This window comes from Etheostoma cragini, chromosome 6 (assembly GCF_013103735.1).
Source record: "Etheostoma cragini isolate CJK2018 chromosome 6, CSU_Ecrag_1.0, whole genome shotgun sequence".
In the NCBI taxonomy this organism is placed as follows: domain Eukaryota; kingdom Metazoa; phylum Chordata; class Actinopteri; order Perciformes; family Percidae; genus Etheostoma; species Etheostoma cragini.
Genome location: NC_048412.1, coordinates 12,984,032 through 13,000,588, shown reverse-complemented (window position 1 = coordinate 13,000,588; position 16,557 = coordinate 12,984,032). Strand labels below are relative to the sequence as shown.

The following is a 16,557-nucleotide window of genomic DNA, read 5'->3' as shown; positions in this document are numbered from 1 at the left end:
CCCCCCCCCCCCCTTCTCCAGAAGTTACAAAGAGCTCATGCAGCGTGGCCGGGTTTGCTCAGTTGGTAGAACAGAAGCACATAGAGGTACCTTTCTTGACTCAGCGGCCGCAGGTTTGACTCCAACCTGCGGTCATGTCATTCCCCCTCTCTCTCCCCTTTCGTGTTTTCATCTGTTTTGTCCATAAAGGCCTAAAAATGCACAAAAAAAAAAAAAAAATGAAAGTAATCGTAACTGGACCTCATCTGTCATAGATAACAACAGACAGCTGAAACAGAGGACAGAATTTAGGTGTACTGTAAGGCATTGTGATAATTTTATAATCCCCTTACACCTTCCCCGCGTTTTGTGCGTTCATGCAAGAGTAAGGGCTGTCCCAACACTCATTTTGATATATTTGGGCTAGGGGTAAAACGAAAGGGTGCACAGCCCTTAAAACCATAGACAGTTAAAGAAAAGAAAAATCAAGGGAGGACACAAGCTTACTTTAAACCGAGAGGTAATATACATTGCGCGTGCCTGAGTGCCTTTTTATGTGTGTGACATGTAAGTTATGGTTCTAATAGTTGAGAATAGTTCTGTAATATAATATATTTTTCTGTAATTATAATTTATTGATTTTTATAAAGACAGATTTTTGTAAAAAAAGTTTTTCTAAACATCAATGACATTCAAAACAGTGACAACTGAAACAGATATACAACAGACCCTGCAGTGTGTATACACATGTGTATTAAAGACAGACCTAAGTACTACGCAGATAAGAACATCTGCCTCTGCACCACCAAAAGTGAACATAAAACAAACTATAAAATATATAAATGCATGTGACACTGTTGTCAAAACCCACGCAATCAACATATAGACACATTTGCAGACGGCATCTTGGAAGTTTGTGATCAACACTGTATGGTAACTAAGTGGTGTCCCATTTCATAGGGGTCTGTTTTCACCCCTAGCCCCTACCACTGGGTTTTGAGGGCCAAGGGCTAGGGGTAAGGGGAAGGTGAAGGGGTAAGAAAGAGAAAAGGGATTCAGCCACAAATCGGTCTATTTCCGACTTCATGAAGCAGAAAACATTGCTCAAGTGAATTAAATCCAACCAGCATGAATACATACTATATTAGCAGAACAAGAAGACACTTTCAAGCAGAGTGAGAGATGGTAAACAAGCATGGGAATTCATGAGGATTACTTAAATAAATAATGATACCAAGGTGGAGAAAGATGCACTGTCTAAAGAATTATTTTATATTTGATTAACAATGAAATGGATCTACAACTATGTAGTTGTGACTCATTAGGATTTAGTTAAATTCACAAGAACATATCCAACTAGATGCTGTATTTGTTAGTACACAATTTAGCATGTTGACTGATACACTGTTAGTACATACTTGGTAGGGGGTGCTGGGCATATATGCAGGCCCCCTTGCTCCAGCACAGAGGGATACAGCCGCTTTTCTCCATTTGTTTTGTAGGGGGGGCTGTTCAAGGTCCGGCCGTAGGGCCCAGACAAACCTGCTGGGCCCTAAAAACAGCATAGAGTCTCAGACTAAGACTGGATCCTAACCTGGCTTTTTGCAAATGTGAAAAAATCCTGGCATTTAAATTTGAATAAGCCAAGGAAAAGCATGTAGAGGTCTCCTAAAATGTCCCAAAAAACATTAGAAATTGAGATATGCTGTGCTGGTAACTGGACTTTCATCGGTTATAGGAGTGATCGTGACCGTCACAAGATAGCCACCGGAAACTCAATAGAACAAAATCAATCAAAGCCAGTGGCCCAGGGCTATAAGTAAGTCCAGAAAAAACAAGCCCAGTAAGAGAAAACAGAGGATGTCAAATATCCTTTGTACTGTAAAATCTGATGACACAGCAAGTATCTCCACAGGAGGTAGCAAATATACCAGTCCGTGACTGACTGTATATGTTCTAGAAGTCACTACACACGACATCTATCATCAGGATCCAAGTCCAGTTGATAGCGATTTAAATAAAAGATTAAAGTCAGACTTTGCATCTCATACATTAACAGTGGCCCAGCATACAGAATCTGTCCAAACCAAAGTTGGAAGTCAGACCATCTTCTGCAACAAAAAACAAACTAATGCTAAAAAAAACTGAAAGCTACGAATCCCATGGCTGCCAGTCACTCTTTTCAAAAGCTTGCTGAACATCATCTTGAGGAAGTGGCTTGGTAATCAATCCGTCCAATACATGTCATGCCCTTTAACCCAGAAAAATACCTTTTCCATTGTGCAATGTGATATGTGAAAATCCCTGTAAGGAAGTTCTTTTTTTCCTCCTTCACTTTAGGTAGATAGATCCCTTGTGGGTGGAGAAGATTCAGCAGACTGGGGGATGATTTCTCTACCCATTAGGCCATCCTTCGGTCCAATAAATCCTCGCAAAATATCAAATTCAGGTCTTCGGAGCAGAGCTGCTGATCCAATTAAAAAATCCTTGATGGAGAATTCCAAGAAGGTGACTTCCATTCAGCCATTAATCTTAAGTCACAAGGTTTGGCATTGTATGTCAAACATCCAGGTTACAAAATAACACTGATATCCCCTGCTGGCAAAGTAAGACTCCATGTGATTACATCAAGGTCCCATTTTCCAAAAAAGGAAGTTTTGTTCTGTAAATCCACAACGTTGTCAAAGGAGATGGTAAGACAGATGAGGAAAAGAATAAGAGAGAAGCAGGCATCTTTAAAGAAGGGGACGGAAATGTAGGGCAAAGAGGGGCGTAGAGAAATGGAGCATAGTGAGGGAGAGGTAGGGAGAGTGACCGACGCAGGAGGGAAAAAGGAAAACAAGTGAAGGAAGAAGGAAGGCAGAAGAAGAAAGACAAGAAAGGGAGATACTAAAGGAAGAGTTGAAGAGGAACAGAATGATCAAAAAAAAAGAAACAATTAAAAAAAATGTATACACAAAGAGAGGATGAAGAGAGAAAGTGGAGTAACCCCAGGGAGAAGCTGAGCCTTGCATCCTCCAGAGCTTACCCACAAAGCTCTGAGCAAGCAGGTCAAAGCAGGTGTCTGATGTCAGAGAGAGACATACAGTGACAGAGACCTGAAGGGAAAAGTGGAGCAAAAAAAGAGTCAGGAACTAAAATAGCTATGATTGCAAAGCAAGGCAGGATGGGAGAAGGACTTTAAAAGAGAGAAAGATGTCGCAGGAGAGAGTTGGAGAAAAAAGAAATTGATGCAGTAAATCTGTTTCGAAGTCAGTCAGCCGTGTCCCGCTCAGTCTGGCTTCTGACTTTCTTCTGTAGCAGCGGAAGGGCAACATCATCCCAATCTCTCTCTCTCTCTCTCTCTCTCTCACACACACGCACAGTGCAATCCTCGAGCAGTTGAAATGAGAGCACCAAAAAGTCTATACCGTGAACGGTATGTGTGGAAGCCAGAGAGAGGCTTTATGTAATGTATACAAGAGTGTGTGTACATGGGACTAAGCAGGTAGGCGACTGCGTTTACGTGTATTTGTGTGTGTGTGTGTGTGTGTGTGTGTAAGAGTGTGTGTGTGTGTGTGTAGGGCAGAAAAGGAGTGGAAAGGAGGAAAACAAATCGCAATTGAGACTCGATGCAGTGGAAAGTAAGCAAGCAGATTGGACAATACTAATAAATACGCTAAAAGAACCACACACTTATTCAACACTAACGTTAATAAACAGGGGCTCTCTCTCTCTCACCCAAACGGATTTACCAGGATTAAAGTTTAGCCACTGAAAACATACATTCCACTGTTTAATCCCTTTACAACACTTATTTTCCTTTCTCCTTGGCTTTTATTATCCACCCTCTTTGTCTGTTTGTCTGTCTCTACTGCCCTCAGCCGGTCTCTACTGCCCTCTGTCCTCACTTTCTGTTGTCTCTCCTCTCCACACATATTTCATCTGCTCCTGCAGCATGCCAGGTCTTCAATGGCAATAAAGAACTCTGACATTCAATTCCTCTGATGTGCCAGAGCACAAGATGAATGTGACAACTTTCTAGCTGAGCTTCCGGCTGCAAAACACTGACAAACAGATGATCATTTATTGATTCTTTTGTGACACAAACTGAAGTTGATCATGTTAGGTATTAAATTATTTAATAAGAAGTCCTCCAAGTTAAAGACGAGGTACGTTGTTTGTAACTGACCCTATAGATCAACACATTGAAGTCTTGTCTGACCTGACGCCCCGCCCCTATAAACAGGACAAGTGGCTGCTGAGGTCCTGCGTCGACTGGTGGTACCTTTGCTAAAATTGCCCTTTGATACCAACAGAAACGTCTGCCGCAATGAATTTCAATGTGGGCTGTTTTTGTTGGATACCGTAACCAACGACTGCATGAAAGTTTTATTCATCACTTGGACAGAGGTGTGTTAGAGACCTTCTTCAGGAGCATGGAAATTAACTTGAAAAGGAAACCTTGACCAGCAGAGGGATTTTGGGGCAGGTTTTGTCATTTTATTCAGCTAATTTAATGGTTTGCCTCTAAAAGGAGTAAGAATTGGCAACAAGAGACTGGGGGACTGGGGAAGTACAGTGTGTAGAGCAAACATATTTTCACATCTGACTCTGAATTAAGGATTTATTACGACCAAACCAGAGTTGGACTACATTTACCATCAATACTGATTTACACAATAAAAGTGGCAAATATGACCCTTAGTTAAATGCTAGGATCCACAATATAACCTTAATCCACTGTTTTAACAATAAACAATGAGGATGATGGATCATGCCATAAATTGGGCTCAGCCCCAATACACAATATAAAACATTTCACATTTTTGACCAGGCATCGCATCACTTTTTAGTATATCCTCATTAAAATGGCACAAGAAAGCGCAATATGCCATGATAAAAACATATAAGTACAGCCTTTAGATTTTATCAGTTATGTAGCCCAAGTTGTCCTCAATTTACTAGATTTTAAACCTTGCTTAATGCCTCAGCCACATTGTGAGCCTAAACTCCAGACTGGTCTTCCTTTGCGTTTTTAAACGCATTACCACTTAAAATATTGCGTAATATTACTGATGTCGTAAGAGTAACAGGGATGAATGTTATGTTGAAAATGCTCTCCACAAAAAATTAACTTGTGATCCTTATCAGCAGTACTGAGAGTGAGAGTATTCCCAGGGATGTTGTGGGCCACAGATGTTTCATGACATCGTCTCATTATACGTTTCAGATAACCTCAATCTTAGAAAGGTACACTGAGTAAGAATTTCTCCCCTCTAGCGGTGAAACTGTATGACAAGCAACTGAATATTACTTTCTAGCCCCTCTCATTCCAAGCGCGTTTTAAGTCCTTTGGTGGCTGTATGCCATCAATCATGTGGCTTCCAGTATGAGTATCAGTGCTATCGTTATTCTGTATATTGTAAAAGGTTAATAGTGTAAGACAATGTTAACAGCGTAGGCTACATATTGTTTTTTTAACCAGATTTAACCAAAAAGAGACACTCTCCAAAAGATGACGAGGAGAGAGTGGAAGCCCTTCAAAGACAAAGAGATAAGCAAGGTGAGGTTTATGTTTTTAATATACTAGTGCAGTGCCCGTTGAAAATGTGCCTGTTTGGAATGGGCCGATTGCTTGACCTGTGGTATTGCTGCTTGTAGAATTCATCAAAACCAAATTGTACCCCAAAACCATTTGCAGAAGGACCCCAAACCACTTCATATGCAGCTCCACAGTATACCCTACTACTAACCTACTTATATACAACAACAGAGACATAGAAACATTGCAGATTCAGAATGTGATTACAAAATATTACAGTGACAATGTGGAGTAATCACAAAAATCTCATGAACTCATGGCAGTGCGCTCTGACAGCCAAACAGCATCAACCACCAGAACCGGACCGTGTATGTGTGCGCAGAGAGAGAGAGAGGAGGGAGAGAGAGAGAGAGAGAGAGAGAGAGAGAGAGAGAGAGAGAGAGGGGATGATGTCTTGTGTTGTATGATTTTTAACACATTTAACATTTCAGCAGAGGTGTTCATTTCTTTACAAGTTTAGTGGCTGGACAGTTAACAGTGAAGTAGGGGATTTGATTTGCGGGGGTATTTTGGAGACAGTTATTGTTTGAAGTTAGCAATAGCCTATAGTTAATCAACCCGGAGTAAGTCTGATGAAAAACCCTGTGTCTGCCTGGTTCAGCTCTGAGATTTGCACTGCACTGTGAAGGAATAATGCTCTATCTTCAACAGGCTTTCAAATCTGCTGGCAGTCGCGAGCAATCTCCCCCTGGCTTTTGTCATGGGGCCACTGAGTGTAAAAGTGCGAAAGGCGGAGGTATGTCTCTAATGTATTTTAAAGATGGAAGCGCAACATGGCTGCCGCCATTTGAGCGAATCGCTGGTGTGTATTCTGAATGATTCTGAATAGCAGATTCTACGGGTATGAGAATACTTTGAATAGTTGGTGGAAGTAATTACACATGAAGGCACAGATTTGTGAAAGAACAAAGGGTTTTTGCTAAGAATCAACTCACAACATTACAAAATGTACCTTTAACCTCAACTTTGGCAGCATGTCTGGAGACTTGCCAAAGATAAAGTGTCTGTCTGTTTCAGGAATGACAAGTTCTCAGACATTCTCAAACAGCTGGCTTAAAAACATAGGATCAACCGTTACCTAGCAACAGCCATAGAGAGAGACTGGTGCCCATGGCCATTAAATGTCTCTTATCTATACCTATAAAATTATTTAGCTCCACCAGCCCTCTTTTAGTGGGAGTCAAGATTAAGACCATAGAACATAATCCTTTGTCCATCTCTCTTAATTACCATGAAATATAAAACTGAAAGGAGACTAGCATTTCCATTAAGTGGTTGACAATATTTCTGTTCATATCAAAAATGACATCAGGCACCAATTAATAAAAAATCTAAGCACAAAAACAACAATATACAATAAGGAGGCAAAGGAAATATTCTCCCTAATATGAAGTTTTTCTTCGCCACTGTCACACTAAATGCTTATTACTCTTGGGGGAATTACTGGTACTGTTGTGTGTTTGTAAATCATAGAGTGTGATCTAGACCTACTCTATCTGTAAAGTGTCTTGAGATAACTCTCGTTATGAACTGACACGATAAATAAAATTGAAAGGAAACCTATATGTTGCAAGTTTGAGGCAAGAATTTTTAAGACTCTGCACACACAATACGGTAGTGAACATTGAATGAGTATGCATGTGTTATTCACTACTACGCATTTAGTGGTGGCTTTTAAACACGAGTAAAACGTTCTACCATTAGTTGACAGCTACTACAACTACACTTGCTTGTATTTAAAACAAATAAAATATATATACTCACCAGCGTAGTATGATATCCTGGAAATATCTGGAACAGAAAAGGGTAAGGGGGGGAAAGGATTTTACTTCGATGAATGTGTGTATATAACAGTGTTACAATGAATTATTCAATCAAAGCGCCTTCGTGTAATGGATTCAGTCATGGCATCGATCACAGCCACTGTTTTATAGCTAGTTGGAAGTAACACTGTACTAGCTGAGTTACTGTAAGATTGTTCTATGGACAAAAGTATAAGAAAGGGGTGTTTATTCCGTTTTGCAATTAATTGTCTATTAAACTGATTGACACTGATTATCAAGCACTTGATAGACACATTTGTCTCGCATGAATGCACGGATAAGCTATCTACTTGTATGTATGGTAACAACCTACGGCACTTCATATACTGTATACCACTTCCAGTCTTTCATAAGCCTCCCCTTATCTCTCTAAAACACAATAGAGAAAGATGACAAACTGAGTGCAAAGAAGGAAAAGAATAACTAAAGAGACGTAGAGGGAGAGAAAGGTAATAGAGAAGGCAGATGGAGTGAGTGAGAAAAGACTAATAGAAAGAGAGCAAGTTAAGGAACAGAAGAGGGAATCACATCACAGTATCATTAGGAAATGCAGACACTTACAGGAAGTACACTGCCATTAGTTAAAAATTACTTACATAATTATTACATGATCAAAATATCCTCAATGAATTTTCTGTTAACTGAATGAGAAATCACAACCAACACATGAAAGAGGACTTTCATCACTCAGAAAGTCCAAATGTCCAATTTAATTACCAGACAGGTAAATAATGTCCAATCACACTAAGCAGAGCAACTGGTTTACATGAGAGCACTGAGCAACCAGTGATTGTGCAGCAGCTCTAATGAATCAGGAGGATTTAATATGAGCTACATTCCAGACAGTCCGAGCGAGGAGAGAATCATGACTTGGCAGAATACATCTGCTCTGTCATGCTGTACTGACTTCACCCACTGGCCTTGTCCAACTATGCAATCTGTCACCTAACCACCTTCATGCTCCCCTTCTGCTCACCTTAATGTCACCTCTTCACAATCTCACGTAAACATTGCACCAAAATGAGCAATGTGATGAAAAGTCCCTCTGAAGCTACGCTGATGTGTTGCCTAGCAACAGACAAAAAGCAGGACTGGGATGCTAATTAGGATGTCCCGGCTTTGTCTTATATGAAGCTGCCTCCACATCATCAGAGGTTAAACCGCGAGGCAGGGCGAAGAGCACAGAGGCAAAGCGCGGCGCAGGTACGTCATCATTGCTTCTGGCTTTGGTTGTGCCTTGAAAGGTTAGCGGCAACAAGGTCAAAGTTCAAATAATTTGAACTTTGAGGCAAGCGGCAATTCCAAGCGCTGCGGATCATGTGTAGTCGGCTTTATATGTGAGATAAGCTGTTCCATATGACCTATTATTACTGTATTTTGTATGCTATACCAATGGTCAAATTAGACTCTTGTTACAGACAGTATGACAGAAATGGCATGTAGTATAGAATTGGTACACTATCTTCTTCAATTCCTTTAAGCAATACATTGTGAGTCATCAACAGCATATTTCTAAATTTATAAAGTAAATTTAGTATCAGTACTGATTTCTTTGAGTTTACGTATTTGACTCTTTTCTAGTGCAAACACACTACGAACTCAACATATTCAGATAATTTGGGGAAAATAGACTAGGGTATAATATAGAAATGCGTGGGTTATTAAGTTATAACATTTTGGCTTTTACATGTTATTTGGTTTGATTCACTGCTGATCTGTGTGTGTTCTGCTTCTTCACATAATTTCCTCTAATCACATAATCCAATTTGTTTCTGGCAGAGTTGTGTCCAAAATGTTGGCTACAAGTGGGATGCTATTAACAAAATCAACATCAATCCTGGCAATATTCTCCCTTTCCCTCACCCTGAGTGTAAAATGTAGCCTAATAGTGATAAATGTTGCATTTAAGGGACTGACACACTAAAGAATTTTGAGCCAGTACTGGCAGTGCATTCAGTAAAAAAACAGGCTTAAGCATGTATTGAAATGTTTCTTTCCATCACAGTGTTAAAAATACAATTATCAATAGAATGCTAAAGCACTGTTGCCCTTGAAAATTGCCACACATATGCCCAATACAGCTGCCTAGGACAGTATATTTGAATGTTTTAAATAAATATACAGACGTATGACAACATGAACATCACCCACATACATATTTTGTTAAAGAGACTTGCCTTTTTTATTTCAAACAATCCTCTAGGCAGAAATGTTTTCTCGATGTCAGCAGAAATGACCTAGCTTTAAACCCAACTTTAATCTTTCACATCCACAAATAATGACCCAAACTAGAACCCGTTATTAAAACGGTACTGAAATATCTTTCACCAGAACTGCTTAAACATTTTTCACTTGCATAAACACTCCACAGAGTTTCTCCCTCCTACTCTATCACATCCCCCATCACGCTTTCAGCCTTCTTTCATTCTCCCACTGAGAGTAGAAAACTATTGCCTCTGGTGGCTTTGAACCACAGAGGCTTCACTACAGTTGACACCACGCTGAGGGCATTGCACAACTTCATTCTCACCAGGAAAACAATAACAGTCTTTTGCAGTCCCTCTGTGCTGTCAGAACAGAATAGAGAGCAGCAGTGAGTGCAACATCAGAGAGGAGAATTAATTCACCCCAGTAACAGCTACAGCTTTAATGAGGTAGCGGCCATTGTAAGGAGCAATGATTGTAGTATTTAGGACTACTACAGAGATAAAGAAGTAAGGTTGGATTCACACCAGCGCACCTTTTCACATGTGTATTTTTAATGTTTGGCGGGGTGTTTACATCAGCCAATGTCTCCACAACATTTTCACATGTTGTCTGTTGAAACACCTGCGTTAAACCCCTTCATTGGTCCAACGTGATCCAGGAGAGGCCATCCAGGCGGTTCATTTGCTTATGTACATACATTCAAATGAAGCTGCATGCTCAATTTGTTAAACAGAGGAGAAAAAAAATCCTTTCACACTATGCATTACTACACTTTCCAGTGCACCCATATCAAGAAGTCCGTAAACAGTATAAAGTTTGTAACATCCCACCTTCACATGTAGTCACCAACTTGTTACCGCAGCCTAGCGTTATACGGGCTGTCATACGGTAGCGTGGGGTCTTAAAAATAGCAATGTATCAGTTTAAATACCGTCATTAAAAAAAAATGCAACGCACTTATATAGGAGACATGGATTACATATTAAATACAATTTATGTAATGCCTAAACATGCTTATGTGTAGTTGTCATCACGTGACAGTGTGGAGGAAAAAGAGAGAGAGAGAGAAGGGGAAAGATGGCGAGTCGCGCACCGAGTGACCTGGTCTCGAAGAACACGACTTCTGCAGTTTGGCAGCGTTTCGGGTTCCGACCTAATGAGAAGGGAGAGGTGTTTCAGTATTAGTGTTCAGTTTTTAGTTTCTAAACGGTGTGGGCACAAGCCAACAGTTTGGTGACACCGTCTGTGCCTTACGTCATCATTTTTAATTAGCCACGGTAATACCATATACCGTGGTAAAATAGGGAGGTTAGAAAAAATGTAGACACTCCCAACTCTACCGCAGCCCATTAACACTGTCATCAATTATTTTCATTTAACAACAAATACACTGAACCACACGCTCTTCTTTTAATTAAATCTATTCTATCAAATGCTTGATTGAATTATAACATTTGTATGGTATATAAAATTACTATTGTAGAGGCCGGGTTGGCTCACTTGGTAGAGCAGGAGCACACATACATAGAGCTTCATGCCTTGACTCAGAGGTCAAGGGTTTGAGGCTGACTGTGACTATTTCCTGCATGTCTTTCCCCCTCCCCCCCCCTTTCTCACGTAGCTGTCTTGTCCATTAAAAGTGGAAATGGCAACAACAACAAAAATCTTTAAAAAATAAATTAAGAATTCCCTACTATTATACACCCACTGTTTTATATGAATTTCTCTCAATGTAAGCTACTTAGAAAAAAAGGTGTCTGCTGTCAGATCCAAAAAGATTTTGTGGCTTGAAAAGCGAAAAGATTCAAACAACCGTGATTTCACATTTTACAGCCAGAGCTGTGCAGCCATGGATTAATGTCTGTTCTTACTTTCAAAACGCTGGAGCTTCATTTGATTGTGCACCAACTTAGTTAAACAGCCTCATGAGTGAAAACATGAGTTCAATTTATAAAACGAATCCACTGCTGCTCACACTTATCTGTACTGTAAACTAGAGATGCAAGGATGAATCAATTAGGTGTTAAATATTAAATTAATTGGCAATTTTTGATAAATCAATTTGGGTCATTTTAATGGGATTTTTTTGATCATTTCTGATTCCAGATTCTAAAATGTGAATATGTTCTTGTTTCTTCACTCTTCAATGCCAGTAAAGTAAATATATTTGAGTTGTGGACATAACTAGACATTTGAGGACGTCATATTGGGCTTTGGAAAACACGGATAGTCATTTTCTGACATATTATAGACCAGACAACTAATCAAGATTAATCAACAATGAGAATAATAGCTGCAACCCTTCTGTTATAGATACTGTATATTTATCAGCTGTTTAACTCCACTGGGTGCTGCTCTAATCGTGACTGCATTTCTGCACAAAATGCAAAGTCAAATGAAAGAAAAGGGTGAAAAGGGAGTCAACATCTAACATTGATATTCATTATTCCCTGTCATTGTTAATTTTTGAATGGGATTTCTTTCTTAATTTGACTCAAGACACAATTACAAAATCAGATTTCTTCCAGAAGGATTTCTGAAATGCTAGGTTTGACATCCCATTACCATGCAGCCCAATGCCTTGAATATCAAAAAGACAACCTGATGTGATTCTCCAAATCCATGCTATATGCTGTAAGGATTTTAGAGGCAGGTGTTCCAATTATTGTGATATTGTTTTTTTCCATATTGCCCAGCCTAAAGCTAATGTCAGATATAAGGCAGTGTAACAAACTTGATTAGTGTAACCTAACCAATGTAAAAAAATGAGCAAATGTATGTTTCGGTGAGGTGCAAAACAAGTTATTTTACAATCATCTGACAGTGAGTGCTGACCACATGGAATAGATTAAACAAAACAACAAGTTATGCAAATAGGGGAAGGTTGTTGGTGACACAACAAGAGCACGTGCTTCCAGTCATACTTTCACTGCTCCTAACAGACTGCCAGTGGCTGTGCTGTCCTGTCCACAAAACAAATGACAACTACAGCTCTAACAAACATGGACTCAACAAGTAGAAATAAGATATAGCATTATATTCTTCTATAGAAGTGGGAAGAGCATGACACAATCCATTGGTATCTATTCTATAGCTAGTTATGAAATAGCTGAAAACATGGCCCGGGGCACAGGATGGGTTTTGGAGGTTAACTGTCCTGGAATTCAACACAGCACAATAAAGTAACCACAACTGAAGCAAGACATGAGACAACATATCTTAAATGAGATCAAAAGGCAGAGTTTTGCATACTTTATAGATTAAGAGGGTGGGTGTGTTTTTATGTAAATATTGCAGACACAAACAATGTCTGAGGACCATCTGTATTCCACTGTATTGAAAAAGGTGCTTTTTAACATCTGCTGCCCACCTACGTATACCCCTGTGGACAAGAAAAGAAAATTTGATGGCTGTGGCCTGTAGTTGTTTAGCTCCATTTATACAGAAAGAGAAATCTGATGTTTAACCCGGTGGTACAGGTCTGACCAGACCTCGTTGCCCCAGTAGAGTTCAGAAGATTTGATTTGAAGTCATTTCTCTTTGCAGTAAACAACGGGGAAAAAAAATAAAAATAAAATCAGATGTCAGCCACATACTAGGTTTAACATACAGGATGACTTTAAAGAATAACTAGCCAGGGCGTTAAAAAAAGACAAATGAAAAGCCTACGCGGGTGTTACATTAGAAGCACACGTTATCTACAGTTAAACTGACAGCAGGTTGATAAATTACAGCCGTCAATTTTGTATTTCGTTGTCATAGGTGCCAGTGCTTGTAAAGTGTGACAGTCGCAGTGGCAGCGAAGAATAGCGATTACAGTAACAGCTGGAGCAAAAGTAACAAGTGATAGCAGCGGTTACTCTACTCCATCTTTAGGTTTGTGGGAACTTACAATTGTTCACCAATCATTCAATAGAAGCATAACATGACTGGTTAAAAAAAAGAAAAGAAAAAAGAAAAGGAGTACTTCATATGAACAGTGCACATTTAATTTAACACACGTTTTGTTGATTGAAGCCTGGCAAGCAAAGTTCAAAAAACATTCAGGGCTACAGACAAACAATTTGTGCCAATGTATTCATTTGTCAAAACTGCTGTCAAAAGCTTCCAACCAGGTTTATCAAAAGAGAACAGAGCAGACTAACACTGTACCAGATCCTACAGCGTCTTTGTTTGTGCTCCACACTCCCTACCTGTCATTTTCACATGCAACTGCTTGCACAGCGGTGAGCAGCACAAATTCCTTTCCAGCCCTCACTCTGCCAGACCCTCTCTACCTGCCTAGCACAGAGCACCCATACAGCGGTCCAATCACAGCCCAACACATTCCCCAAGCCATCAGTATGACTACACACGTTCATACCTCCATTGGTGCAGCCCAGGAAATCCCAGAACTGCATGTTGGCAGTCGGCACACAGAGGACTGAAACTCTGCTAAATCACTGACGCCTGTATTCCTGTTCTGTCTCTGCACTTCCTAGTTGTACTGTATGCTCTCCCTTATAGGAGAGGGAAAACACCCGCCCACTGATTGTTTGGGACTGACACACCTGGGGGCTGAGTTTCATTTCAAAACTGCTTCCTCCTTCTCCTAAGCTCTCATTTTTAAAATCATCTTCACTACTTCTCCCTCCACTTCCTATCTTATCCACTACTCTTGTCTCTCATCTTGATCTGTTCCTGACTGAAAACAGACGGGTAAAAAGATTGATCCAACATCCCCAATGTTTCGTTCCACATCCCTGCCTCTTCAGATTAGTGGAAGTAATTGGAGAGGAGGCAAGGAGAACAGACAAGAGGCAGAAGAGGAACAAAGCTACAGCAGGATGCAAATCCGCCTTCACATGTTGTGTAAATAACAAGCATGAAGATTAGGATTTATACTAACAAATGCAATTTAAGTTTGAGAGATTCTTCATGTGTACACAATGCTCAGACATTTTAATTTAAATCACATATGTTAAGGCAGATCACACAAAATTACTGATGTGCATGAGTCCGATTTTTATATAAATGTCTGCAGACCCGTGTACAGCCCTAGGGGGGCATGAATCATAGCACTGACTGGACATGCAACTGATGATTAACTAGACTTTCAATGCTATCTACACTGTAAAGTGATTGTGTTAGTCCAGTAGAAGGTTAGTGACTTCATGAACATGGTAGGAAGTTACCTCACCTGATAATTCACTCAATGCTATCATTATAGATGGTCCCATACTATTTTTTGCTTCCAGATACCGATCCTGATACCTGAACTTGCGTATTGGCCAATCCCGAGTACTGATCCGATGCCAGTGTGTCATATATTTTATTATTGTTTTAACAACAGTATACAACTATCTCTGGATGCATGTGAAATGATTTCTTTGTTGTCGGTTTGGCTCTCAAACAATGAACAAACAGAACTTTCTTTTATTATGCCGTTTGTCGGTTATAACGGAAAAAGAACATAAATAAACTACTTTAACGTAGATTTTCTTTAGTGGTTTATTATGTGGTATCGGATCGGTGCATAAATTCCAGTACTTTCCAATACTGATACCAACGTTTTAGGCAGTATCGGAGGAACATCTCTAGCTATCATATCTCTTTTCCAGGAATACAGGGAAGTAGATGCTCCATCATTAGTAGAATTTAATTACATTTTGAGATAATTTACTGGAAAGTGAGCTGACAGCAGCCTTGTCAGGCTTTTATTTGAGTATAAAAGACTACAATATGTTCTGAGTACTTTGGGGTCTTGACCCTCCAGCTTGGCTGAAAAGGGATGTGTATAGGGATGTTATCAGGGGCAACAGTCACATAAAGGCAGGAAACAAGATGGGAAAAGGGAAGTAAAAGTGAAACATAGAGGAGACATGACATGAGAGGTCTGCTTTGATTAATAAAACCCCTGAAACCAAAAAGAAAAACTGACAGTTCACATCCACAGCAGCAGGGCTGGGTGCCAGTCTCTGCACAACGTTTAGCTCGGTAAATGTTGACATAGCAACTAAAATTAGGCTTTCAAGGAATAATTTGTGCCTGGCTCAAATATGATTTCATTTTACTCGGCGACTCACAGGGTTAAGTGTTCAGTATTGTAGTTAACAAGAAGACAACAAGCAACCGAAAACACTTAGACGCACAGGTTAAGAACTGCCCCTTTTGTCACAAAGCCGTTGCTTTCAACAATAAGTCTCAGTATGAGCAACTCGTTTTTCATCAAAACAGATGTTTTGTCACGGCGTTGTTGCTCTGCGTTACAGAAATCCTCCTTGGCTTGGACCTTTGCACCTAACCGGAGAAACAGTGACGGGTGGATTCGGCCACTGCACCACTGTCGGTCTGTTAGGAATACAAATGACTTGGCAGTGTCAAAACGACCAGCATTTAATTTCACTAAGTCCCCGATATTTTATCATACATCCTATTACCAGCTCCTATAAACACAACCCCGCGTATTGCATTCCCGTTAACCCCATTGTCTGTGTGTGTTGCCCCCTTTAATGCTAAGCTAGCTCTGCTAACGGTGGGCTATTCCCATTTAACGTTAATCCGTCCCGTCCCCCCTAAAGAATCAATACTCACCCGCTTTAGCCTTGGTGCCCCGGCCCCACCTAAAGTTACTCTCCGTAACCAGCCACCTTTTTCAGCAAGTCAGACTGAATATGTATGAACCCGTTGATATCAGAACCGGCTTGGTGGCTGTGCCTCTCCGTTAAGAGTCCCTCTCCCTGTCTGTTTTTGTCCTCAACAGCGCCGTGCCCGGTAGTCGGTGTCCACTGACGCTAGATGTTAGTAGTGCTGCTGCCGCTGGAGCTTAAGCTTTTCCAACATGGCTGCAGCTGGCTGGGCTCACTGACAGGAGGAGAGGGGCCCTACGTGTCCAGTTCTACAGCAAGGGTCGTCTAATGTTTTTATGTAAGACCCCAAGTTCATAATACCCTCCTCTCCTCCATTTATCTTGTCAAATGATGT

At 40.3% G+C, this 16,557-nt stretch overlaps 1 protein-coding gene across 16 annotated transcripts in view; it reads right to left on the bottom strand.

Annotated features, from left to right (window-relative positions):
- The window catches only part of ptk2ab (protein tyrosine kinase 2ab), a 66,377-nt gene extending 49,962 nt beyond the window's left edge, over positions 1-16,415 (bottom strand). For 12 of the 16 annotated variants that reach the window (XM_034873377.1, XM_034873378.1, XM_034873382.1 and 9 more), the window contains exons 1-2: positions 13,958-14,091; positions 7,328-7,354 (exon numbers count right to left, since the gene is read on the bottom strand). In XM_034873377.1, the coding sequence (XP_034729268.1) occupies positions 7,328-7,354; positions 13,958-13,994 (64 nt within the window). In that variant the 5' untranslated portion in view covers positions 13,995-14,091. Of the gene's footprint in view, positions 1-7,327; positions 7,355-13,957; positions 14,097-16,167 lie in introns of those variants that run through there. The other 4 variants (XM_034873384.1, XM_034873391.1, XM_034873393.1 and 1 more) reach the window with 4 other exon arrangements.
- Positions 16,416-16,557: the final 142 nt, after the last annotated feature.